Genomic DNA, 25841 nt, shown 5'->3' with positions numbered 1-25841 from the left:
ATGATGCAACATCAACCATGAACTAGAGTGGTGGTGGAACTAAACTCTGAAGATTGCAAGACTGAGTCTTTACAAGGGTTGAGGAGGAGGAATGTGGCCCCATCTGTTAAATGTGACCGGGAGGAGCTACTGATCTGTACTTCGTTGAGATCTGTGCTTCTTGATCTCCCATGAAACACTCTTAAACATGCTCCTTCTCTGTGTACTATGCTTCTTTAGGACACCTTTAGGCAAATGCCACACCTTTCAGTTGTGTGGGAAGCTGTATGGCAGACCATGCGCATATCAGCACTATACTTCCCTAATCCTTTTACGATCAAAGGATGAGCATTTCCTCAATAGAGATCACAGTGATTGACAAACAGAAAAGGAGACACCTCTGAGAAAAAGGCGGAAAAAATCCTACCTAGAGAAAAAACAAACCCTTCCCCTAAAAAGTATATGTTTGAAGGGGGCAGGAGCAGCTTCTGGAATTCTTAAAAAGGCTGAGCTGATTTTTTTATTCTTATTACGATCTATGCAGGTAGCGTCATTTCCTACTTTACTTTTCTTTTGCCATGCTGCTTTTTGTTGGGTGATTTCAGATTAATGTAAGTTATTTGACTAATTTTGATTAATCGATTAATTTTCTATTTAAACAATAATAATATTAAAATAAAGATAGAACATGTTGCATTTAGTGCGTGGTTTTTTGTTTTAAATTCATTTCAACATCAACATTTATGTATTTAATTTTTTTTATTCCGAAATCAATTGCATGCTTAGCGATATTCTACTGCAGCAATTCAAAGCGAATCCCATGACAGATAGGGTTCATTCGTATTGCTGCCCTGGGATTTTTGTAAAGGCTTGTTAGTTGTCCCAGATGCTGCTCACCAAACTTTGCCGTTTTCATTACCTCCCAAAAGAATTTTCACAATACTCTATCAAAAAGATTTTAAGCATCTAGAGTGGTCAGATGGAGTTTTGATTTCTCCTTAGCTAGATCTGTAAAAGACACCGCTAACTATAGGCCTCCTTCTGAGGGCTTCTGAATCTCATCTTGTAATTCTGACCCCAAGAATAACTAATACAAAGTGTACCAATAGCTCTTGGGGATTAACAATTTCAGGTCTGATTTCCATTGTTATTCAAGCCCCAGTACCAGATTTTTACCCTGAGAATTTAGCTGCTGCAATTGGGTCAAACTAAATGGATCCATGGTATTCTGTAAGGTCTTTTAGATCTAGTGGGACTAGTAACTGCGGTTTCTGAATTAAGAGGGACTTCTTAATTACTTTTTTGGCTGCAGTGTTTCTCTTCTCGGTTTAAACTCTAGTGCTTCAGAATGAATGAACGGGTTACTGAACAAGTTCTATTCTGTGGTAACATGTTTGGCGAGAAACTTTGAATCATTTATGAACAAAAAAAACAGTAAGACCCCCATTCACTTATGGTGCTTCTCCTCCTTTAAAAATACAATGATTTGTGTTCTTTCTACATCTCTGGGAAGCAAAAGTAGTTTGACATATAATTAAAACATCTGTTGAGTAGTGAGTTTGTTCTTGGAGCAATATTTGTAAAATTCAAGTGGCTGTCTTTTCCGGTCCTGCAACTATTTTATTTTTTAGGTTATTGGTTCTGATCATCACCTCTCCCCTTCTGATGGTTGCTTTCCAATGAGTCTGTCATATCACTTGATAAATAAGGCTTCACTTTGCTGTCCATTTTGTTGACTAATATGAGCTTTCTTGCACACGATAAGTACCCATTTCATCAACTACTGGTAATCCATACAACATTTCTTCATGAGTGGTGGGGATTATATTTGCATGCCGTTTTAGCCTCTATTGACATTTAGTGAACAAAGTGAAAACTGTTAAGCTCACCCATATTGTTGAATAGGGCCAGTGACCCTAAACAGAGTCTTTATTTTACTGTGTTCCTTGCTTTTGTTAATTGAATTTATTTGGACCTTGATATCTATTGATACTGTTGCTTCTTTTAGATCGATGATGCCGATGCCATGGAAGATGTACATGCACTGTTGACAGATATCCCACCGCCTCCAGGTACGCCTACAGATTCTCTTTTAAAAAAAAAAATATTTTTATTAGGTTTTCAAGCTTTCATTTTTATATGGCACTAACCGGCTAAGCATGTTTATGGTACAATCAAGACAGTAATAAACAGAATCAATAAACAGCAGAAAGAAAGAATAATGAAATGACTACTCATTTTGGGCTGGTTATCCGCCACACGATACTATATATCACTATAGTACCTAGGATTGTTTCCCAAACCCCTGCCGGAAAATTATTAACATAAACATGACATCCTTCAAAGAAAAAAAAATACGGGCTCCCTAACCTTCTTACCACCTTATCATACAGCCTGCCCAAAATTGACTGTTCCCAATCCGTAACAGGAGCCCAAATTTTACAGCCCAAGGCCCTTTTTCTTCTCCCTTTGGTTTTATAGATTGAGATTTCTAAATTATATATAGCTGGGAGTCTCGACCGCCAATTAATAAAGGTGGGTGGATCGGGGCTAATCGATTCATTGATGATACATGAACGGACCAAGGCCATAGCGATAAACAATAAGCCGATCATAGGCCTTGGCCTTGAATTACCCTCCCTGTCAAATCCCACACCCAAATTACCGATTCCCCTGTAATTTTTATTGGTGTCCCAAATAGTATGCCCAAAAAATTCTCAATCTCTTACAGAAAAATCCCTAATCTAGGGCAGGAAAAAAACATATGGACCGAGTCTGCAGCCTGCAATCCACACCTATTACATTTATCCCCCTTCGATGCCACCCATTTAGCAATCTTCCCTGGGGTATAGTATAAATCAAACAGACACATCAGATGCTGACTCCTTAGTCTACCGGTCATTAAAATCTGGTTTGGCAAACCTAAATATTCTTCTACATTTATACCGGCAGTCCCCAGCTTGTTCTCCCATTTAACATTCCACATATCAAGATCATCCGGAAATGTTTCCAATGTCTGTTGATATACCTGCCCTATTGAGGTTTTTTCCCTCACTTTTTCAATCAGGGGAATTCTAACCAGTTATAGCTCTGCTCTTAGCCCGGGCCGACCTAGAAAACTACAAACTTGAAGATATTTAAAAAAGTCATTGCGTTATTAGGCCGAACTTCCCCTATAAATTTGAGAAGGACATAAATTGGCCCCCCATCAAATAAATCGCCCAAATAGCTAAGGTCTTTCAAACCCCATCTAAATGTGACTTGGTCCCGAAAAATAGTAGAGAGCATACCTGAGGCATTAAAAGGGGTATATACATTAAGATTTGGGATATTCAACCTTCGTCTAATCTGCTTCCAAACTTGAAATGAAGCCTTGAGAATTGCAAACTTGTTTTTTTTTTTATAATAACTGGGCTCCAATATCCTAACCAAGCAGCTATTGGCCTCATCCCCTAGCCCCAAAACATAAATGGAGGGTCTGTTGAAAACTGGGATTTCCGCCTTTCCCCCAACTAAGAGAGTGCCCATATGCTGTAGCATAGATGCCCAATAATGCACCAAAAAATGTGGAATACCCCATCCTCCCCGAACTCTCGGTAGAATCATTCTTTTAAATGCTCTTCTCAGTCTGTGATATCGCCAAAGAAATCTAGAACAAATCTGCTCTAACTTGGTAAAGCAAGAGACAGAAAACTCAAGGGGGATTGTTCGGAACATATAAAGGAACTTAGGAAGAACCAGCATTTTTAAAACGTTACAGCATCCATGAAGAGAAAGATGTAGGTGATCCAATCTTTCCAGAGTTTTATTGATTTTATCCATCACTGGTGTAATATTCAGATCTGGTATCGAGTCCACGTCCGGTGTAATTTTAATTCCCAAATATGTTGCTGAAGAAACTAATGGTAGATTTGCCGGAGCCTTAGTGCGCGAGTGAAGCATCTGAGTTTTATCTATATTTAATTTATAACCGGAAAATCTACCAAACTGCTCGGCCAATAACTTTATAGCAAGGAGTGATATCACTAGTGAGAACCACAATATCATCGGCATACGTCAGTGCTCTATATTCAGTATGATGAACTCTTAACTGGTTTAATATTACTACTCAGATTAAGTTTGTTAAGAAATAAATCAATATAAAGTGCAAAAAGCAAGGGGGAGCATGGGCACCCTTGCCTAGTGCCTCTGCTAATACTAAATGGACTTGACTCCTGCCCAGAGATCTGTATAACCGCCACTGGATTGATATATAAAGCTTTTACTGCTTATATATATTCCAAACAAAAGCCCTTCCAGTGCATAACATCCCACAGGAACCGCCAGGAGACCCTGTTGAACGCCTTTGCGGCGTCCAACAGGATCACTCCCAGCGGAGACTCTGTAGCCTGAGCCCAGTCTAACAGCGCTTTTACACTCCTCACGTGATCGGCTGTATCCCTTCCGGTAATGAACCCATGCTGATAATCAGAAACTAAAGATGTAATAATCTTCCCCAACCGACAAGCCAACATTTTTGAAAAAATCTTGCTGTCAGAATTAATCAAAGAAATAGGTCGGTATGAAGAAGGGTTTAGCTCAGGTTTTGTCTTTTTTTTTTAAAGACAATGATAGTAGTTTTTCGCCAGGATTCCGGGACTAAACCCCGGTGAGCAACTTGGAATAGTAATATAAGTTCTGGTCGAAGCACCTGCCGAAACGTCTTAAAAATTTCAAGGGGAAAACCATCCGACCCTACCTCTTTCCCAGTAGCTAAAGACACAATGGATCCCTCCACTTCTTCCCAGGCAATGTGCGCAGCCAGTTGCTAATTCTGATCAGATGTTACCTTATTTGTCACTACTCCTAAACTAAATTCCTGCATCATATCATTTCCTTCAACAGTCTCTCCCTCTGTATATAAATGGTGATAATACCTGCTAAACACATCTAGAACTGCTTCCGGGGAGTCCTGAATCTGGTCACCGTGATCCTTAATTCTATAAATTCGATTAGCCACTTCCCTTTTCTGCAGTCTCTTTGCTAGTATTCTACCGGTATTTTCACCTATTTCATATACTTGAGGCCGATAATGGGCAGATTTGGCAGCTACCTTCTCAGCCAAATGTTGATGAATTCTCATTTTAAAAATAGCAATAGCTTTGTGGGTTTCCTCACCACTTAAATGCCTTATTATTTTCCCCATAAGCTCAATTTCTAACAATCTTAACTGTTCAATCCACCCCTTAATTTCCCGAAGAACTTTCCGCTGGTTGGATAAAGAATAACCCTGGCCTTAAATGCATCCCATACAATAGGGTCAGGAGCTGAGTCCCTATTGATTTTGAAAAACTACTGAATCCAATTTCCCATGTACGCACAGTATACTGATACTTTCTTTCAAAAGTCCAAGATGTTTGCTGTTTCTAAAAACTGACTGGTAATTCTAAAATAAGGGGGTTGTGATCTGAAACAACCTTAGGTGCGATCTCTATCTTAGCTTTCTCAGATTTTTCCACATAAACAAAAGAGAAATCAAGGCGCACACATTTTTTATGGGGAGCTAAATAAAAAGTAGCTCCAGGATCATTTCTTATGTGCCTGTACCACACATCCACCAGCCCTAACTCCTTAACTAACCCTTGAGTGGCTTTGAAGACTTTTGTTTTTTTCCCCTATATGGGAAATTACTCGTTACGTCAAAACCACTATCTAAGTGTAAATTAAAATCTCCACACAGAATTACGGGATGAGAGCATAGTGCTAATTCAACACTCAAATAATGCAGCACTTCCGGGTCGTCTAAATTTGAACCATAAATAGAGCAAATTGACAACAAAGACCCTTTGACCGAAATTTCAACAATGGGCCACCGCCCCAAAGTGTCCTCTTTTACACGTTTACAGTCTCCTAGGCCATGTTTAGCCAATATAGCTACCCCTTTAGTCGTAGTACCTTGTCTAGTACAGGCAAGCACATCCAGACCCAAATCCCTCAATCACCCCCTGTTATTACAAGGGATATGGGTTTCATGTAAACAGAGCAGGTCGATATGCATAGCCTGTAAAATATGAGCGGTCACCCCTCTTTTCCTCCTATCGTTCAGACCACATATATTCCAAGAACAGAAACGTAAGCTACCAATCCTCATCGAAACAAAGATTCAGCTCAGTTCGGACCAGCCCATACCCAAAGCTAAGTACCTTGAGCACGAAAAAGAGCATATTCTCTCACACAAAAACCATGGACCATAACCATAATAAGATAACAACACTCTGCACCGCCCGTGCCTCCCTCCCCCCCTCCTCCACCCCAACCCCCACCCCAACCCTCCCCTCCCTCTCCCCCCCCCCCACTCCCTCCCTCCCACAGGAGGCATAAGGACCATGGTCCTTTGTGATGGAAAGCGGATAATGGGCCATATCCCTGGAGTCCCCCCCCCCTGATATAATCAGAAAATAGTGCGGTCAGAAAAATGAGAGCTAGAAAGCAGAAAAGAACAGTGCAAATATCAGACAAACATGGAAGCAAAGCACCTTATCCACCTCAAATTGTACTCCAAAACTCTCTAGCCAGAACGTCAGACACAAAAAAATGTGCCTGACCCCTATGTAAAATTTTCAGTTTGGCTGGATTAAGTAAAAAAGCCTGAGCCCCATTTGCCTGAAATAGAGGGATCATTTGCCCTTTTGGACTGTGACCTGACAGAAATACGGGCGGACCAAGAATTCACATCCCTTGCCCGCTCTCTTCCTGTCCGGTCGTGCCAGATCATATATTGCTTCCCGTAACAAGAAATTGTTAAGACATATCAAAATTGCTCTCTGCCTTTCAATTGAACCCCCCCCCCCCCCCGTATTCCTTGACTGATTAAATGGAAACCGATGAGCTCTCTGTAGCTCAAATTTCTAGTCCCATTGCACCAACTCTGGAAGTGCTTCTGAAAAAAGCTCAACTACAAACTGCCGGACATCGTTGCCCTCCAGTCCTTCCGGTACTCCCAGAATCCACAGATTGTTCCTTCTGGAGTGGTTTTCCAATTCCGTCAGCTTCCACGTTGTATCATCTTTCTGAGCCTTCAAAGATTCAGTTAGGGCCTTCTGCTGTGTCCATTCATCTGCCAGTACTGAGATTCTGGTTTCAGCTTCTCCGATTCTAATTGCAAAATCTGAGCAAGATTTCGCTACTCTGCGCACAGCATTCTGCAATTTGCGTACCGCCCCCTGGGTCCGGAGCCCTTCCACCCTGGTCTCTTCTCGATGTGCCATTATACTTGGATAAATGGTAGCAAGAGTAATTTCCGGTGGCATCCCTGACCCTGCAGTTTCTTTAAGGTTTTCTCCTTGCCCTATTTCATCAGCAATCTGTGGGGAGAACGAATAGTCCCAGACTAAGGAGCCTGCAATGCCAAGAGTTCCATTTACCAGAGAGTCACGCACCCCCCTTTGCTTCCGGGCGGTCGCATTGTTTACTGAAGCCTCCTCACTCAGCTCTTCTTGATCCAGCCCTAGGCTGTTCGTCTCGCTTCCATCATCTGCCCAATCTTTACCCAGACTCTCATCCCCGGAAGAGTTAGAGGGGTCCGACATGGAGTAGAATTTGTCGCCTGAGTCTACTTCTTTAGTACCAACTGTAATTAATTGATCCAGACTTTGTGAACCCTGCATTCCTTCTTCCTCCCTTTCCGGACGGCTAAAGTCCACATTATGGCTACTGGCCTCCAACACCTGACCGGTTACCAAGGAGTTAGCACTAGGGGTTGCTACAGATACAGAGACCTTAAGATCATTTTCAACTGCTGCATCCCTTAAAGTCTCATTTCCTGCTAGAAAAGATAGCCAATTGATTATCTCCTTCCATTATAGCCCCAGCGCGCTGCACATCGCTTCTCAAGCCCTCTGAACATCCCTGGGCTGCCCCCCGCCATCATTTGCTTCATTCAGAGTCTCCCCTGAATTAAATTTGATACCTTGTATTGTCGAGAAAATCGGCCCCGCCGCAACATTGTATCCAGAGCTCTTCACGGTACTCACATCACACTCAGCCGGCGTGTCAGCTTCCACCGGGATCTTGCCTTTACCAATCTGTTTTGTGACGCCTCCGATTTGAAATACCGTCCTTTGCTGCAGAAACTGGTGAGGAGCCGTTCATGTGACGACGAGCAGCACTGCCACTGTCTCCTCCTTTCCCGCGATTGACCTTCGCCAGACTCACTGCAGCTGGGGCCCTACCTGCTGGAGGCGCCCGGGTCTTAGCTCCCTTGGCCATACCTTTTGGAGGCATTACAACATGTATGAGAGGGAAGGCTGTATCCCGATTGAATAGGAAGCCAAAAAGAACGAACTTGGAGCGTTGTGAAAAAGTCAGTCGCCACGACAATAAACTGCCACAGCATATTCAACTTATTCACCAATTATCCACTTCCTCATATTCTCTCCATTCTTTAATTCTCCGATTTAGCCAATATGCCGTTCGCTACCAGGGTTTGTAGAAAGCGGCAGGGGGGGGTTATTCCGGGAGAGTGCCGCTATCCAGCTTACTCGGCCGAGCAAGCGGCCGCCATCTTGCCTCCGTAATATGCCTACAGATTCTCATCTCTTTTCTTTCCTCTTCACATTTATTTTTGTGAAGTATAGGTTGCTTCATTCTAGAATAAAACAAATATTACATTTTCCTCAAACCAGGCCATCCGGCTAAGTTATATCATTGTCAGTCTCCATATGCTGATAACTTTACTGTGCATTAAAGCATATATATGACTTAGATGATGGACGTAAATTAATTTTTTGTTAGTTTCTTCTTTATCCCTTTCTCTTTGATCTTCCTCTTCATTATTGATAAATTATTATCATTTAAAAACCTGGACTTGTCACTAATATACATTTAAATCAAGGTTTATGAACCTGGATGCATGAGGTCTCTAAATCAGTATTTTGTCTTTCTATATGTCTGTGACGATGGATATTTGTTTGAGTGTCTGTATCAAGTCAAAATTTGTAAGTCCTATTTACAATGAAGAATGCTTGGAATACAAATGTGTGCTAATTTAGTAACTTAGTTGTCTACTCACAATTTGTTTGCCCATGTTTTGGTCCTAGTACTACTACTTTAAAAATACAATTCAAAAAGTAACATAGTAGTTATTTTTTCTATTGTGACTTTTTGGAATTTAAAATACACTGCACTGGTTACTCATGCGACATTATAGATGTAATAGGTTTTAGCAGCATGAATCTTTCATATACTTTGCATTTTGCGAACACATAGCGGTTTGTTCCACAAAGGAAGCTGGTGTTTTGAATATCAAGTTCTAAACTGGAAAAGTGAAGAATATTTGACAACATGTATTGGGCAGCAAGATAGCGTTTATGCTTTCCGGCTGTCTTCTAGCTGGATAATAGATTGTTTTAAAGCTTTGAGGAGCTGAAGCAGGCCTCTCTTCAAACATCGATTTGCCTGGCAGTGGAAGATGGCAATTTAAACAAATTGAATGTTGCATCGACTGCTTGCCTTTAGACAACGAAGAGAAGAATGTAGCAGTTTGTTGTTTTCACAACTTGTGGGATAACTAGAAGAGTCCATGATAGGAATGAAGATGATCTTGGATGTTGCCTATTTAGTATAATATTTACATACTATGATGCATTCTGCAGTGATTTGCTAGGCAGGTGCTTTTACCCTATCCCATCGCAAGAGAGGTATAAACAAAAGTCTTTAAAAGACTGCCATAACTACAGAGGCAAGTAAATCTAAATGAAAAGTTACGCCAACGGTTAAAGCACTTGCAACTACACACAGCGCCCTCGACTCTGCAGCAGCCTGGGGCGTCAATACTGTCAATCTCTGTGTTGCCGACTGCCTGCGATTGTTGATTATGTCTCTGCTTTAAATGCAGTCCCACATTGCTCCTGCACCCAACTGACGCTGATTGTACAGCTCACTGCCCATCGGTACGTCTGACTTAAGCCTGCTGTAGGCCAATATCAGGCCTCTTTGTAATTGCTCCATCTCTTCTCTGGAATTACATTTCACGAGGCCTCCTGAGCTCCCCCTGCAGTTGTAATCTGGCAGTCTGGCACAACCAGGCATGTGACCAGCATTGTGACTAGTTCTCTTATTCACCATAAATCCATTGTTAACGCCCATTACTCAGGTAATCCCAGAGCTTGCATGCTTGTGCACTCTTTTTTACGCCATACCACTGACTCTACCACTATAAACCTAGCTGAGGAGTGCCAGCTCATAAGGCCTCTTCTCTAGGGCTAACAATACCTCACCTCGCAACCAAACTCATACATACATTTGCCTCGTTTCATTTACTTGTCTGATGGTTGGTTGGTTTGGTTACACAGTTCTAGAGCCACTTACTAACCTTTATTAACACAACACCATTGAAGTAGTAAATCTTGCCTGAGCTACTCCGCCAATGGAATTTGCCAATTCCACTCGTATATGTTCACCACATCTCCTGCTCAGGCCTGAGCTCTGGAGACCTCTCAGTAAGAAGGGCCAATCCACTGTTAAAACTAAGAACCACATTCACTCGCTGATTATAAGTGGTGTGTTCTCTTGTCTGTCCCCACCACGCTTCAAGCAGTTCGTCCCACAACCTGCATAAATATAGGTCTCTACTGTAGGTCACTCCCTAATAATAGCCAGCCACATCCAGCTCAACAGCCCATCAGTCGCTTATCTGCAGTCGGACATCGAATTTTCCAACAACCAACACCACCAGTGTGCCTTTCTCACACAAGGTGAATCAGTCTACCACGGTGTAGGGCTCAAAGCGTACAGTCCTAATTACAGCAACCGTGCCATCGGCTATGGTGGACTCCATAAACAAAGACAGAGACTCTAAAGATAACAGAGAGCACAAACCAGGGCATAAAACATCCAAAACCATTTCACCAGCCCTAGAATCTGTGATCAACGGAAGACCTGAACAGGCAGCAAATATGGAGATTATTTTGGAGAAGCTAAACGCTCTACATGAAATAACAAGCTCAACCAAAATAAACATGGACAACCTACAAGCGGATATGCAAGAACTCAGATAAGAACTGCAAAACAACACTATGGGTAAATGAGGCTGAGAACAGAGTTAGCAGTGTCGAAGATCAATCTAACTTCTTACAAAAAAACTACAAAGAAATGAAAAAAGATACAATTTCTCGAGAGAAAAAAAAAATCACAAACCTAGAAGTCAGAAGTAGATGAAAAATGAATGACTCTTGCGTGTCCTTTCTACCATCCTGGATACCACAAGTTCGAAAAATTGACTTTTTTTATTTTTTTTTATTTTTTTTAAAGAAACCTTTATTTGACTTCAAGGGGTTACAGACATGGGCCTACAACCCTTTGGGCCGGCCGCTAAGTAGCATGAGACGTACCATTCACCGTTATACAGATTGGTCAATCCGGGGAGCCCGTCAGTCCATCACCGCACCCAGTGAAGGCAGAAGCGATGGTTGAGTGACAACATTAAATACGGTTTCAGTTTTCAATTTTAAAACTAAGAAACATTACACACAAACAAGGCAATAGACATTGTAAAGGACAGGACGCGCTCCCCGGGGTAGGGAATCGATGATCAGCGGCAGAAAAGGGAGGGGGGCACGGGAACAGAGGAAAAGGCAAACTGTAACACACTCGTAACTTGAACAGACGAGGAATGCTCGACTAGGGGGACGAAGAGGCATCCAATACAACAGCCAGTGGAGGGGCACAGATGTCTCCGCGATAAGCGTTCCACGGACACCACACCCCAGTCCATTTCCGCGGCTTGCCTCTCGCTACATACACCGTCTTTTCTCTAAACATGCACCAATCCATATTCTCCTTCCACACCGAGACCGTGGGCGGCCTCTGGGAACCCCATAACTGGGCAATATTGCGTTTGGCCACCATATTTCCCAAAGTCGCCCACCGCGTCTGTGCCACATTATAATCATTTGGCTCCCACACGTTCAGCAGGCATCTCCTAGCTTCTGGAAGCAGAGCAACGTGAGTGACTTCCTCCATTACCGCATGCACCCGACGCCAAAAGAGCGCCACCTCAGGGCATTCCCATATAACGTGAAGGAAAGTACCCAGCAAACCACAGCCACGCTTACACATCCCGTCCACGGAGAAACCCTTGCGCATCAGGCGGGGACCAGTGACGTACACTCTATGGAGTATCTTTAGTTGTACGAACCGAAGGCGGGCCGGAATTGCCACCTCCCGCGGGGAGGCCAATGCCGAAACCCAGTCCTCATCATCTAATTCCAGACCGTCAGCCACCCAGAGCTCCTTCAAGCGGGTCAACAGATCCGCCCGATCGTTGATAAGCTTTTTATAGATCAAGGAATTGTGCTGTCAGGCACGTAGCCATCGAGCACCCTATCCTCCAGCGGGGAATTTTCCGGGATAGCGGTAGCATCAGGGAAAACCGAGCACAACGCATGACGGACCTGGGCATACCGGAAATACTCCCCATCGTTTAGCTTATATTCCGCTTTCAGCATTTCAAACGTTTTAAACTTCCCCTTTCACCCAGAGGTCACTCACCTTACCTATGCCAATCATATCCCATTTCTCAAACCCTTTGGTTTTCCACAAACAGCGCAGCCTTTCCGAAGCATACAGTGGAGTCGCTCGAGTCAGGCGGTCCTTCCAACCCATCGCAGCATTAGCAGCATGCCACACCCGTACCGCTATCTTTGTTGGGCCTGTCAACTGCACACCAGGAGACTTCGACTAGAGTGCTCTGTTATAATCCCCCCCAGGCAATAGCATTTTATCCATCTCGAACGCCGGGTTCAGGGCCGGCCCGTACATCCCATGGTTCACCGCCGCCAATTGGGACGCCCAATAATATCGCTTGATATCGGGGAGAGCAATGCCTCCATCATACCAAGGGAGTGTCAATTCTGTGAGAGCGATTCGGGATTGCCCATCCCAGAACAACCGCCTCTGCAGGCTCTCCACCTCACGGAAATAGCGGGCCGGTATGACGTCGAGTGTATTTTGCAGTGCATACAGGAATCGTGGCAGCGACATCATTTTAAACAACGCCGCGCGCCCGAGCGGCGAGAGCGGAAGCCGTCGCCACCTCGAGACGTCGGCCCTCAATCGTTGGAGTGGGGGGAGTAGGTTCCGCTCATAACGGGCCACAGGGTCCAAAGTTATGAACACTCCCAGGTATTTAAACCCTGATGGCGCAATCTGGATAGGGCAGCCGGAAGAAGAGGAGCGTCCCCAGAGAGAACATAGACGCATGACTTGGCCCAGTTAATGACCAAGCCGGAGTTGCGACCAAATGAGTTCAGAACATCGACCAGTACTATCAAAGACTGCCGGGGAGACGTGAGGTACAGGAGAATGTCGTCCGCATAAAGAGAGATGCAGTCCTCAAATTCAGGCGTCCACCTAATGCCGCGCAACGAGGGCTCCCATCGTAACCAAGCAGCCAGAGGTTCCAGGGCAAGTGCAAAGAGGAGGGGTGACAGCGGACAACCCTGCCGCGTGCCTCTTCCCAACCCGAAGGGCGCCGCCACTCTGCCATTCACAACGAAAAATGGACTTTTAAAAGAGAATTTGAAATTGAAGGATCTCATAGAGTCCCATGTAGACCATCACAATTTCTAAAGACGACCCGTCCTATGTACCTTACACCTCTAAGGTATGAACATACTGAGAAAATCCTGAACCAAAAATGATACCTTAACACACTAACCTGGAAAGGCCCAAAAAATTGAATATCTCAGGACTACGCGAAAGACACAGTGACACATAGGAAAGGATTTTTGGCTCAAAGGATCAGATTGAAATCAATGGACTACTTCTCACTCGTAGGACCCGCTAAACTGAGAATTTCGAGAAATGGGAAAGCCTACTGCTTGGAGGAGCCAAAAGAACTTGAAATATTCTTGGATGACTGCATGCAACAAAAGATGGACACATAGAACTCTTTCTTCACATAACTTAGATATGTTTCTTCTCATATGTCACTCTCTCTCACCTGTCCAAAGTGACTCACTTTAGTTGCCACATGATTGTGTTCTTATCCTTCTCTTGAAACTAATACACTAATCCACTCCTTCTGCAAACAGGTGTGCTCGACAAGATGTATGTAATCACTGGTGTTCGTAAGTATACTAATCTCGTTGACATACATATATTAATTGTCGTCCTTTGACTTTTCCCTTTTCATCACTGACCAAACTACAACTAACAAATAATAACACCTAACAAACACACCAACTATCACTCCATCCAATTAATCTTTTGACACCAAAGCACTTAATTGTTTTGTGTTGCAGTTTTGTTAGAGCCAACACACCTGTATATTTCAGCAACACACTCCAAATTGTTACCCCTTGTGACCTGATTCAGGTACGATGCTCAACCTATGACTCATACATACTACAGCTTATACCTTAAAGTCAGCTCATAAATATTATTTAAATTGTTGTACAAATCGATACAATAATTCACTAGCAGTATGATATTCATATGGACTCCATTGATTATAGTACAAAGGAGCTTATGGACAAGAACTCGGTGAGCTCATAAAACTCTTTAGTCTTGTCGTTTTCCATCTTTTTGGTTTTCCCTTACTGTTATTGTTTGTATTGCTTTTATCCTGTGGTGTCGCCTCGAGATGGGTAAAAGGAAAACTACATGTGGTCCTAAAAAAGTTCTTAAGGAGGGGGGGAATCACTCTCTCTTAAGTTACCTTACTGGGGCTAGGTGGGCAATAGACCCACAGATTACTTCGGTGGAGGAGGCCATAAATTCAGAAAGATCCGGTTTGGTCTTTGGCCCCCCTACAGGTAACGTGGAATCAGGCACTTCCGCCCTTATTACGGCCAGTTTTAACACCTTAAGGAGCGGTGTAACCACCAATGGTTGTGTCCTGAACCTCTCCGACCATATTTCGGCCAGTGATCTAGATAGCGACTCCCAGCCCCCTACTAAACATTTAAGAAATACAACTACAACCAAAACCGTTCCTATGCCCCCAGAGATAGCAGTAAATGAGAATAGCCCAAACCCTTGTTTAACGCGTAGAAATACGGCATCTAAGGGCAAGCCACTGCCGTCTCCAAAGCAAGGATGTAAAGGTAACGCGACCATGGGCCCTAGACTTATTCACTCCAGCAACCTGGTACTATTAACTAATAAGCTCGACTTATTAGATCTCTACTTGAGAGAAATTTTGACTAAATTATCCAGTAGAGTAAGTGCTACTGAAGAAATCCTTACGAAACGCCCTGATACCCGACAGCTTCTGACCTTGAAGTAATTGATGTAGCCAACTGTAGGAGTAAGCACATTGATTCTGGTGCCAACAATCCGCCTCAGAGTGGGGCGACTATCTCCAGCAACCAGTCGGCGGTATTGGGGAGAAATGAGAGCAGGCCGTGTTTTGATCTACATCCTGTCCCACCCATTCCTCCGGTGGCTTTACGTGGTGGACTCTTTATGAGTACCTCCGATAACGTAACTAAGGCCCCATTACTCCCACATAAGATTAGAAGTAATGACCCTAAGCCAGGTCATCAAGTTCCTATGCTTCAGGGAACTTCTAAACATCCTACTCTAATCATCTGTGCTCCGATCCATAATCAGGGAGTTGACTCATCCACGGTAGTGCTGGATCCACCCCCAGCTGTGACCCCATACACGATCATTCTAGCTAATGTTCCCGTATTATCGGCTGGGGTAGTTGAATCTTGGGAGGAACTCAGGAATAAATCACTGTCCTGGTTGGGTTCTGAAATCGGGTCACCAGAGAGTCTCTTTCCAAATTTTAAAATGGTCAGACGTGTTAGTTGGCTAGGGAAAGGCCAGAAGTCTCTACCAGGGGATTGTGTGATTTTGACCTTTAAATCTCCACAACTGTTACATCATATCCTAACCATGGTAGGTTCCTACTTCATCTGAAATCGTGAGATTATTGTGATCGCTCTGGGGTTTTTCTATCATTTGCGTTGCCCCAATCGTTTACATTCTTTTATTGGGAGACACTATTCGAATGCCTCCCCTTTGTACAATGTCCCAGTCCACAACAGCTTTGACCTTTTCTCCTGTTTAGATCAGGTGGATTGACTCCCGATTACCCCCCGAGGAGGAGACATGGCAAAGGGGGGAATCTTTATAAATACGGGCACTTCCGTTACAGGAATTAGGGAGAATGGCTGGGTTAAAGCCTCTGCGAGCACTCCACCAGCACTAGACTCCAGTTCATTGGGTTACCAGGGGCACAATAACTATCCTCCATCACCGATAGCAGGATCCATGATCAGGTGTAAGACTCTGCCTCCAGCTACTCCCCCTGTTTACCCCACAGCTACTAGCTCAGCTATTCCTCCTGTGGTCCATATTGTCTCTTCCCCTGGAACTAGTACCCATGTTGCTAATGGTCTCAAGAGGTATATCGGATGTCATATCATGGTTTGGAATATTGCGGGCCTAAAGGCGAAGATTGTGAGCCCCTTGTGGTCAGAGTTTGTTATGGGCTTCGAAGTTTTGTGCTTACAAGAGACCTGGCTGATCGACCCCATTCACATTAACGGTTTTAAAACATTTCATACGCCTGCGGTTGCATCAACCCATGGAAGACCCTTGGGAGGGTTGTGTACTTATGTTTCAAATCATCTTAACTTTAGGATAACTACAACTTTAGTGATTAATCGCTATGTCCAAATCCTGGTGGCCAACATGGATAATTCAACAGCCATTGTAATAGTCAATCTCTATAATAATGCGCCACGTGAAGATCTAGCTGGTTTTTTTTAGTGTTATAAAATTGCACATTAATAGGCTACAGTCAGCTACCTTAAAGGATTTGTTCAGTATTTGGGGGGGAGATTTTAACATAACCTTATGTCACCAGGAGGATAATAGGGTTTGTGGTCTTGAGCAGGACAAAGTTTCAAGTATTCCCCATTTTATCCATTCTACCCTGGGAGATACGATTAATGAAATAATGTTTACTGAAGATCTGGGATTTGCAAATAATCTCTGTAGTCCGTCGATCCCTTTTAATCCGACCTTTAGTGGTCGAGGGTTGTTCTCTCTAATAGATTTTATTTTAATATCCGTAAGACATGCTTCAAGACTATTGGAGTTTAATACACATGACATCTCCCTTTGCGACCATTTTCCACAGAGCATAAACGTCAAGGTCAACCATAAGGCAGTTAGCAGGTCTGTAAGTAGTGTTCCCCATGTGGTAGATATTACCCTGGCCAGACAAAACGGCTATGCCTTTCGCTGGAAGAAACTTAACCCAGACGTGTTTATGACTAAGGTTGTCACAAACTGTAGTGATGCTATTAATATGTGTCTTGGTAGTGGAAACCCCCCCCAAAGATATTGTGGAGGGTTACTTCAAAATAGCAGAGTTTGTTAGCAATGCTCTACATATAAAATCAAGAAGTAAACCCCTACAAAAGAGGGGTTGGTTTGATACCTGTTGCTCGAAAGCTCACTCCGCTCTTAAAGCCGCCCTCCATAGAACCGTTAAAAACCAGAAAGAGATAAAAGAAGCTAGAAGGGATTACCAGTTTGCACGGGCTTCAAGGAAAAAACTTTTAAAGGAGGACGATTGGAAGGCCTTGCGTGAAGCTTCAGAACAGAGAGACTCCTCAGCTTTTTGGAATGCGGTTAATGCCCCCTTTTTAGTAGATACAGAGAGGGCAACCGTAGAAATTGCAATAACGAGGGGTGAATAGGTTGAACATTTCTCTAAATTATATAATAAATCCCATTCTGACTCCACAAGTAATGATCAGGTTGGGGATAGGGAAGAACCCCAGCTTATCAGTTCCCATTCACACCTTCAATTTGAATTGAGTGCAATCGTAGAGGCTATAACATTGAGTAAGGGGGGGAAGGCACACGGGCCAGACGGTATACCCGTGGACCTTTTTAAGTATAATATTGAGTTCTGAGGCCCCATTTTAACTCAGGTAATTAATGCATGTAGTTCTTTTGGTTTTCTTTCAACTTGGAGCGAATCGATTTTGGTGCCCATTTTTAAAAAAGGGGACAGGCATAACCCGGCTTGTTGCAGGCCAATTTCATTATTGGACACGACAGTTAAAATAATTCGGAGAGCTCTTTTAGCCCGTCTACAGAACTAGGCAGATGACCATCAAATAATTAGCGACATCCAATACGGCTTTCGTAAAGGCCTTGGTACCATTGATCAATGCTTAAATTTGAATCTTACCATCGGTAAATATACCTTTATTTGGCGTTTGTGGATTTAACCGCGGCCTTTGACTGCGTCATCCACGCTGATTCCTGGAAAGTATGGGAGTGGACTCCAGTCTGATCTCCTTTTTGAGACAATTTTATATCAATGCTAGGGCCAGAGTACGCTACGGAGCAGGGGGTGAGTACACTGATCCCTTTACCATTGGAAGAGGAGTGAGACAAGGTTGCGTCCTGGCACCTTTCTTATTCACTTTGTATATTAACAACTTAGGAAAGGTTTTGACCGATGAATGCCAGGACCTTCCACTGGTAGGGAAGCGCTCTCTCCCGGCGCTTATGTATGCAGATGACGCTGTCCTTATGGCCCGTACCCCGATTAGCCTACAGAAAGTTGTATCTAATTTTGCTAATTTTATGTCTAACTTGGGCCTTTCAGGCAATACCTCCAAAACCTTTATTTTAAAATGTGGAGTAGGGAGCAAGAACATCCGCTCGTTCTTCCTAGAGAAAAACCATAGAGAATGCTCTAATACCTGCTCCTATTTGGGGATCCTATTTGATCAAACAGGCACATGGTCCCAGGCTGTTCATTCAAGGAAATTGTTATTCTCAAAGGCTTTGACAGCCTTGACTAACTTTAGCAGGAAACTGGGTAAACGTTCGCCCCCAGAATTACTTCAAATATATAAAGCCAAATGTATTGCTATCGCAACTTATGGGGCGGGCATCTGGGGTTATGTCTGTGACCGCTCTACAGACGGCGGTAAATAGATTTCTTAGATTCTTATTGGCCGTCCTGGAGAGTGTTTCTACTTTTAACTGCCATATGGAACTTGGTTTACCATATATAACGGATGAGATTCGTATTCAACCGATTCTTCTCTGGCATCGTCTCTGGACTTCAGAGCAGACCATTTTGAACCGCCAATTGATTACTGATTATTGCAGGTTGGATGGGGCTCTCTGTATTGGCTGGTTGAAATATGTCAGAGACTTTTTGTGCAAAATGGGTCACCAGGAATATTTTGATAATCCATCTATTTTATGCAATTTAAACAGGAAAGTTTTTAAACAAAGTTGTCTTCATTTTGTCGAAAGTTTTAGATTTAGTTTAGAAATTACCAAAATTACAGTTCTTGCCCATCAACACAATCTGATCTCCCCCAAAATGCAACCCATTAAAACTGGTTACCCCTGACTACGATAGATTTTTGCTCACTCATTTTAGGTTGGGCATTATTCATAGATCACTTAGCTTCCCAGCCAGAAATGATTGGTCTAGAGTGCTAAACAGTTGCCCATGTGATGAGATATCAGTTCAGACTACGATGCATGTTGTTCTTTTCTGTAAATACTATCAAGTTCATAGGAAGAGATGGATACTCCCTGTCCTTAGATCATTAGGTCTGCGTCAATGTCGACCTGCATTTTTGGTTATGCAATCGCTTGGGGAAGAACTTATAATTTTATCTGTAACTGCATTTTTAAGGTCGGTCTTCACAAGTAGAAAAACTATGTTTATGTAAACTGTGGTTTTAATTCTGAGAATTTAACGATTAGCTAATGTCTGTGTTTGCTCACCCAGTTTTCTCAGCGAATGTACTTTTACATGTTTTGTTTTAACTTAATTTTATTGTGCTTTTATGATTATTTCACAAATAGTCGAATAAAGCTTGATTTGATTTGAATGCATAAGTATGCACGTCAGATAAATCGTAGTTATTGTTATGCTCTGTTCCTCTCCCTGTTCTCTCTCCTCCCCTCAGCCTCCTGATCCCCTCGGGGGTCTCGCACCATCTCCCAGAAGGTGCTCAGTGAGTGGGTCATGGGTCTAAAAGGTTTTTCATTCTTCCTCTTGCCGATCTCCCTCATTTTTCTTTTCTCCCTGTCCTTTCTCTTACCCACAGACTACCCCTTTTCTGGCAGATGTCACAATCAGAAGTGTCAAACCCATAATCAACGATAACTGGCTCACACGTCTCTCCATATCCCCAACGTCCCGTTTCCATGTCACACCATGGAGATTACTTAGTAAGAGTTCCCAAAGACAACCCCAGTATTACAATTGGTCACAACAGTATTCAGATGGTCACCATACCACCATGACTGAATGCTCACAAGCACCCAGAACTTCTACTCCTATTATATAACCTAATTCCTCATTCCCCATGGATGAAAGCAGATCTCAGCTCCCTTAACCGAAAAACATGATTAACAATCCACTCAAATTTTTCTCCCTTAACACAAAAAGTATCAATCACCCAGCAAAGCTAAGGAAAATCTTAGACTACTGCTCCAAACTTAAGGGTGATATAATCCTTTTGCAAGAAACAAAATTAGGTCACAAAGAATCAACTCTCTATCTTATCTCGGGATACATGGCATTATCGCCTCCCCTGCCACTAAGAAGAAAAATGGGGTCATCACCCTTATTACGAAAAAAAGCTAACTTAAGAGTTGTGAAAAAAGCCAACGAAAATTACGACATATTGCTAATTACCAAAGTTAAAATTAGCCATGTAGCTCTTTCTACATTGTTAACCTATATGCCCCTACAGCTGATGATCCTGAATTCTGGGTGACTTTAAATAAACAACTCCCTAATGACTCTAATATTCTCTGAGCAGGCAACATTAATCTCCCACGAGATACTTACTATATTGGATAGGAATTCTGCTTTTAAGTACAGACCAAACATATTACACAAACAAATGAGGAACGTATGCAAAAAAACATTGCCTTCGTAATCCACCTGGAAGTGAATTCACTTTCTTCTCTTCTTACCCACACAACATGCTCTCAAGAATTGACTAAATATTAACAAATAACATACTTACCCCATCTGCCTCCGCCCCATCGATCAAACCAATACTGATCTCAGCCCACGCCTGTATATCAGTAGACTTAAAATTAGGCCTCCTCCTCCCCACCCCCATCAGTCCCAATGGAAATTTAACAACAAGTTCCTTAAAGATCAATCACAATGAAAAAAGTAAAAGCTCTATTACTGATTTCTTTCATGAAAATGACTCCAAAGAAATCTCTAAAGATATTTTATGGGATGCTATGAAAGCTACCATTAGGGACGCCCGCATTAGCATCATATCCAACATAAATAAGTGCACGAAAAAACAAATCAAAGACTAAGAGCCATCAATTAAACAACTAGAAAAGGAATTCTCAGTTAATAAAAACAGGAACACTTACAACAACTCAAAACTTCAAGATCTAAATATAACAAGATTTTGAGCAGCAGGCAGCACATCATGGGGGCAGCACAACAAAATGGAAACATTTAAAGACTCCAACAAAGCAAGCAAAGCACTAGCCAACTACTTAAAATTCAAACTCACACTCAGTCACAACTACATTCCATTTATTAGAAACCAGACAGGAAATGCCATCTTAGATCCCCTAGAAATAGTTAAAGTCTTCAGAGAATTTTACCACAACCTCTAGAACCCCAACCATTCCAAACCAATAGCGGATTGCGAGAAAAACGTAGAAAACATCAAATTACCAGCTCTGTGCGACTTTGACCTCATCTCCCTCAACCAACCCCGTTACCACTCTGAAATTACAAAAACGGATTTGCTCCCTTAATCTTGGGAAAACACCTGCCAGCTTTTATAAAACCTTCCAAAATAAACTGACCCCTCATTTTGAATCCCTCTTCACTCACTTTGATAAAGCTGGCAAAATCACAGGTATAACCTCTGAAGCCACTATCACCATGACCCATAAAGAAGGAAAAGATCCTCAAGATGTTAAAAATTATAGACCCTTTTTCCTTCTAAACTTAGACTGTAAAATCTTTGCAAAAATCCTGGCATCCAGATTAGAGAGAATTCTTCCATTCCTTATTCACAGATCACAAACCGGCTTTGTCAAAGGTAGACATGGCTCAGACAATGTCTGACTTATCTGTCACATCATTGACAAAGCTTGCTCGTTACCATCACGTACATTGGCTATGGCCTTGGATGAGGAAAATGCCTTTAGTAAGGTATCTTGGCCTTTTCTTCATGTGGTCATGTGTAAATGTAATCTCAGAGAATCCTTTATCCCTCAAACATTCATGCTATATGCTCATCTGTGGCCTGTGTCAGAGTTAATGGGTTCCTATCCAATAAACTAAATTTAGCACTAGATACTAGACAGGGATGTCCTCTCTCTCCCCTTCTCTACCTCTTAGCCATTGACACCATTCTCACCTCCATCAGAACCAACAAAATTATAAAAGGAATACCTATTGAAAACACTCCTACAAAGTCGCCGCCTATGCTGACGATGGTCTCATAATCTCACAAGGCCGAAAATGCTATCCCTACAATCTTCTCAGCCTAAAATTCCTACGTGCAGGTTTCCGGTTACACCCTGAACCTTGAAAAGATCATCATGCGTGAACAAAGCTAAATTACACTGGCAATCCTCCTAGGTCAAATTCCTTGGTATGCACTTTAAAATTAAAAGAAAGGAAGGTTGTACATTTTGTTTTGTGCAGGAACGGGGTACATACAGACAGGGGGCACACTATGTGCCCCTCTGCTTTCACCCCCGTGCACCGAAGCACCAAGCACCCTGTAGAGCCCCAATAGTTTCCTCATGCTACACTTTCATGGGGGGCTCACGGCATGAAAACTGTGGCAGTTAGGAAACTAGTAATATGCTTTGCGGTGCCACAGGGCACCGCCAGCATATTGCAGCCTCAGACTACTGCAAGACCGCCATGGTATCCCCACCGGTAGCAGCGGTGTCATGGCAGTCCGACCGCCAAATTCGCACTGATGGTCTGACCGCCGTGATCACTTTCCTGACATTCAAAATGCATCAGAATGAGGACTCCAACCAAGGACTCCACGTTTTTTTACAGCTGTCTGTTTCAGAACAGAAATAGAGTACTTGGTGCACGCGACTCGAAAAAATAGCACAGTGGTTGAGACATGGAACCTGACTGGAGAGCATTGATCGAAGGATCATCATATAGAACCTCAACTTAATGTTGCAAACAGTAGTCTACTCACATTCCAGGTTGTATGAGAATAACTTGAACGGAAGTCGATGGTAAACACTCTATTTAAATTTTTGCCTCAGGGTCATGCAAAGTTGCCATCCGGTTCATATTATGTGCTTCTCTGAGATCCTATTAAGTGAAGTTGTACAGCATCTCAACTCTTCCGATGTAAAAAGACCATTTGATTGCATGATGATAATAGATGAGCTCTCTCCACTGCTATGGAGTCGAGGGAGATGTGAGAGTTGGCTTCGGGGACATACAAGGAGTTTGAAAGCGATACTAGCGCCTGGGCGGTCAGCATATGCAATACAGTGCCAGGACAGGCCCACACTTCTCTCCTTTTTTCAAACATCAACCACTCAGCCCCTTTATTGAAAAAAAAAAACAATATATATTTATTTATTTCCCCTAGCATCTAGTGGGCTTTTTGCCCCTTGAGGTGGGCAGATTGGGATTAAGCACACTTCCCCCTACCTACCCCCGACTCCCACTCCTGGACTTTGTAGGTCACGTGGGTGAGAGGTGGCCTGATGCCAAGCCTGCCCTCCTTCCACCCATTCCTTTTTTTAAAAACGAATATTTAAGACCCCTGCTTCGTCAGAGTGGTAAAACTAGAGGTTAATCCCCCAATATCCCCACCACAGAGGGAATAGAAAGACTTGCGAGGCACAGGGCGAGAGTGGCGACCGGACCAATGGGAGGATGGGCTAGCCCTCACCCATTCCTTTATTTATATATTTTTCTTTAAGTCTAGTTGACAGCTTGGGGGTATATCCCCCAGTATGCTTCACTGGATGAAAGACTGTCTAGGGGTGCACATCTGTTCCAGACAGGCCGGTCTCTACAAAAAAAAAATTAAATGTTTCCTGGTGACTAGTGGGCCTTTTGGCCCCCAAGTGCATGGAATTTAGGGATGAATCCCTCGAACTGCCTACCCTATGGGGCAAGAAAGACAGTCTCTGTCTTCAGGGGCCAATGGGACAACCTGATGCCAGACGGAAAAGCCGTAATCCCATTGTTTCATTTATTTAAATATTTCCCTTGTGCCCAGTACGTGGGGCAGGCAAATTAGAAATAAACCTCTCAGTCACCCCTTCCCTGGAGTAGAAAGATTGTGTACTGTTCAAGAGGTTTGGGGACAGCCCAATGCCAAATGGTGGTTAAATGTCCCAATCTACCCCCTGCCCCCCACTGAGGCATAAAAACTGTGCTGGTCCTGGTTAATGTGGAGCATTAGTGCGCTTCCCCAATGATTCTCTTCCCTGGTGATCCAGTGGAGTGGAGAGGGCAATCTCCTGCGGTGATCAATGAGCAGAAATGCTTTAGGCACAGATACCCGGGTGTCTCCCCTTTCCATTGGTGCCTTTCTTGTTGAAATTGGTGCCCAGGTGATTGAGCAGCGTCCCTGAGCACCAAACAGAAACCATCACTTTCAGCAGTGATGAGGTCAACAAGCATGGTTTACTGATAGTCTGTAATTGAAAAAAAATAGGGGACAATAAAAAGGAAGCCTTCCAGTGCGAGTTTTACAGGGTTTTCCTGCTTTCATTGCAAGGGTGTGTTGTTCTCATTCTCTGCACTACAGAGGTAGTGCAGGAGACATGAGCGTCATGTCCAGGCTGCTAAAGGGGTTAAGGTGATATCATTTATACCACACCTTGAAGGCAGTACTTACAAGGCAGGAATGAAGTACGGTGAGAGGATACATGGCATACATTTAGCTTTGACTAAGCCATTGGATATAATCCAACCTTGATGAAAAGTGCACTCGCCCAATAAACATGGCATTAATGAGCATAATTTCAAGTATTCTCAAGACATTAACATGGGCACCACATCCCACCAACCTTGCCATTGGAAAAATCTACATCTCTTATCATTTAATACCAAGATGAGATAGCATTAAGTAAGAAGACCAGCTGCCCAACTGCCCCCAGGAAATCTCCATTGAGATAACCAATAACTAGGTGGTGGGATCCAGTAAGAGAGAAAAACATGGAAAGTGTAAATGACTAGTAATGCAAATGAACAGAGACAGGGCACATACAGCTGACCAGTAGAGACCTACTGTCTCCGAATCAGCGACTCAGAAAGCTCAAAGTAATTAGGAGTATAGGCATAGTAATAGAAGCTGAGGTTCATGTGACCCTACCCTCAAGGGAACACTCTGTCTGTGGGCCAGTCCATCAAGAGGCTCCCAATAGCCAAACAACACCAAGATGCCTACATAAACTGTGAAAGTTAAATTATATAAAACTGTGGTTAAACCTGTGAATTTGAGACTAGAAAAGTACTATCAGACCATTGAAGTGATGAACAATATAAAGAGGACCCTATAATGGCCACTATTACAGACAATTTTGCATTTTAACTTGCCATGTCCACCAAAAGAGAGATTACATCTATTGATTCTGAGGATGTATATTATGTACATCTGAGAGAGATTTCATAACTTTTATGGAAAGGTATATTTGTGAAATGATGTCACTTGTGACGTTGTTTGCGGATGAAAAGCAATTATGTTAGAAGCAATAGCACAGAAGGAAAAGATGATCTTTACTCGCAATACGGGGCAGCACCTGATGTATGGCATAAATATAGATGCAATTGACAAATGTCGCACTAGAAGAATAAATCTTGTCAAAGGATATCCAGT

General features: G+C 43.0%; 1 protein-coding gene across 11 annotated transcripts in view; it reads left to right on the top strand.

Moving 5' to 3' along the window:
- The window catches only part of C2CD5 (C2 calcium dependent domain containing 5), an 875314-nt gene that overhangs the window by 553777 nt on the left and 295696 nt on the right, over positions 1 to 25841 (top strand). For all 11 annotated transcript variants that reach the window (XM_085652749.1, XM_085652748.1, XM_085652746.1 and 8 more), the window contains one exon: positions 1988 to 2051. In XM_085652749.1, coding sequence (XP_085508875.1) covers positions 1988 to 2051 — 64 coding nt within the window. The remainder of the gene's footprint in view (positions 1 to 1987; positions 2052 to 25841) is intronic.

Source organism: Triturus cristatus, chromosome 4_1, assembly GCF_964204655.1.
Source record: "Triturus cristatus chromosome 4_1, aTriCri1.1, whole genome shotgun sequence".
Lineage (NCBI taxonomy): Eukaryota > Metazoa > Chordata > Amphibia > Caudata > Salamandridae > Triturus > Triturus cristatus.
Note: the sequence above shows the minus strand (reverse complement) of the source record. Positions and strands in the feature narration are given on the sequence as shown.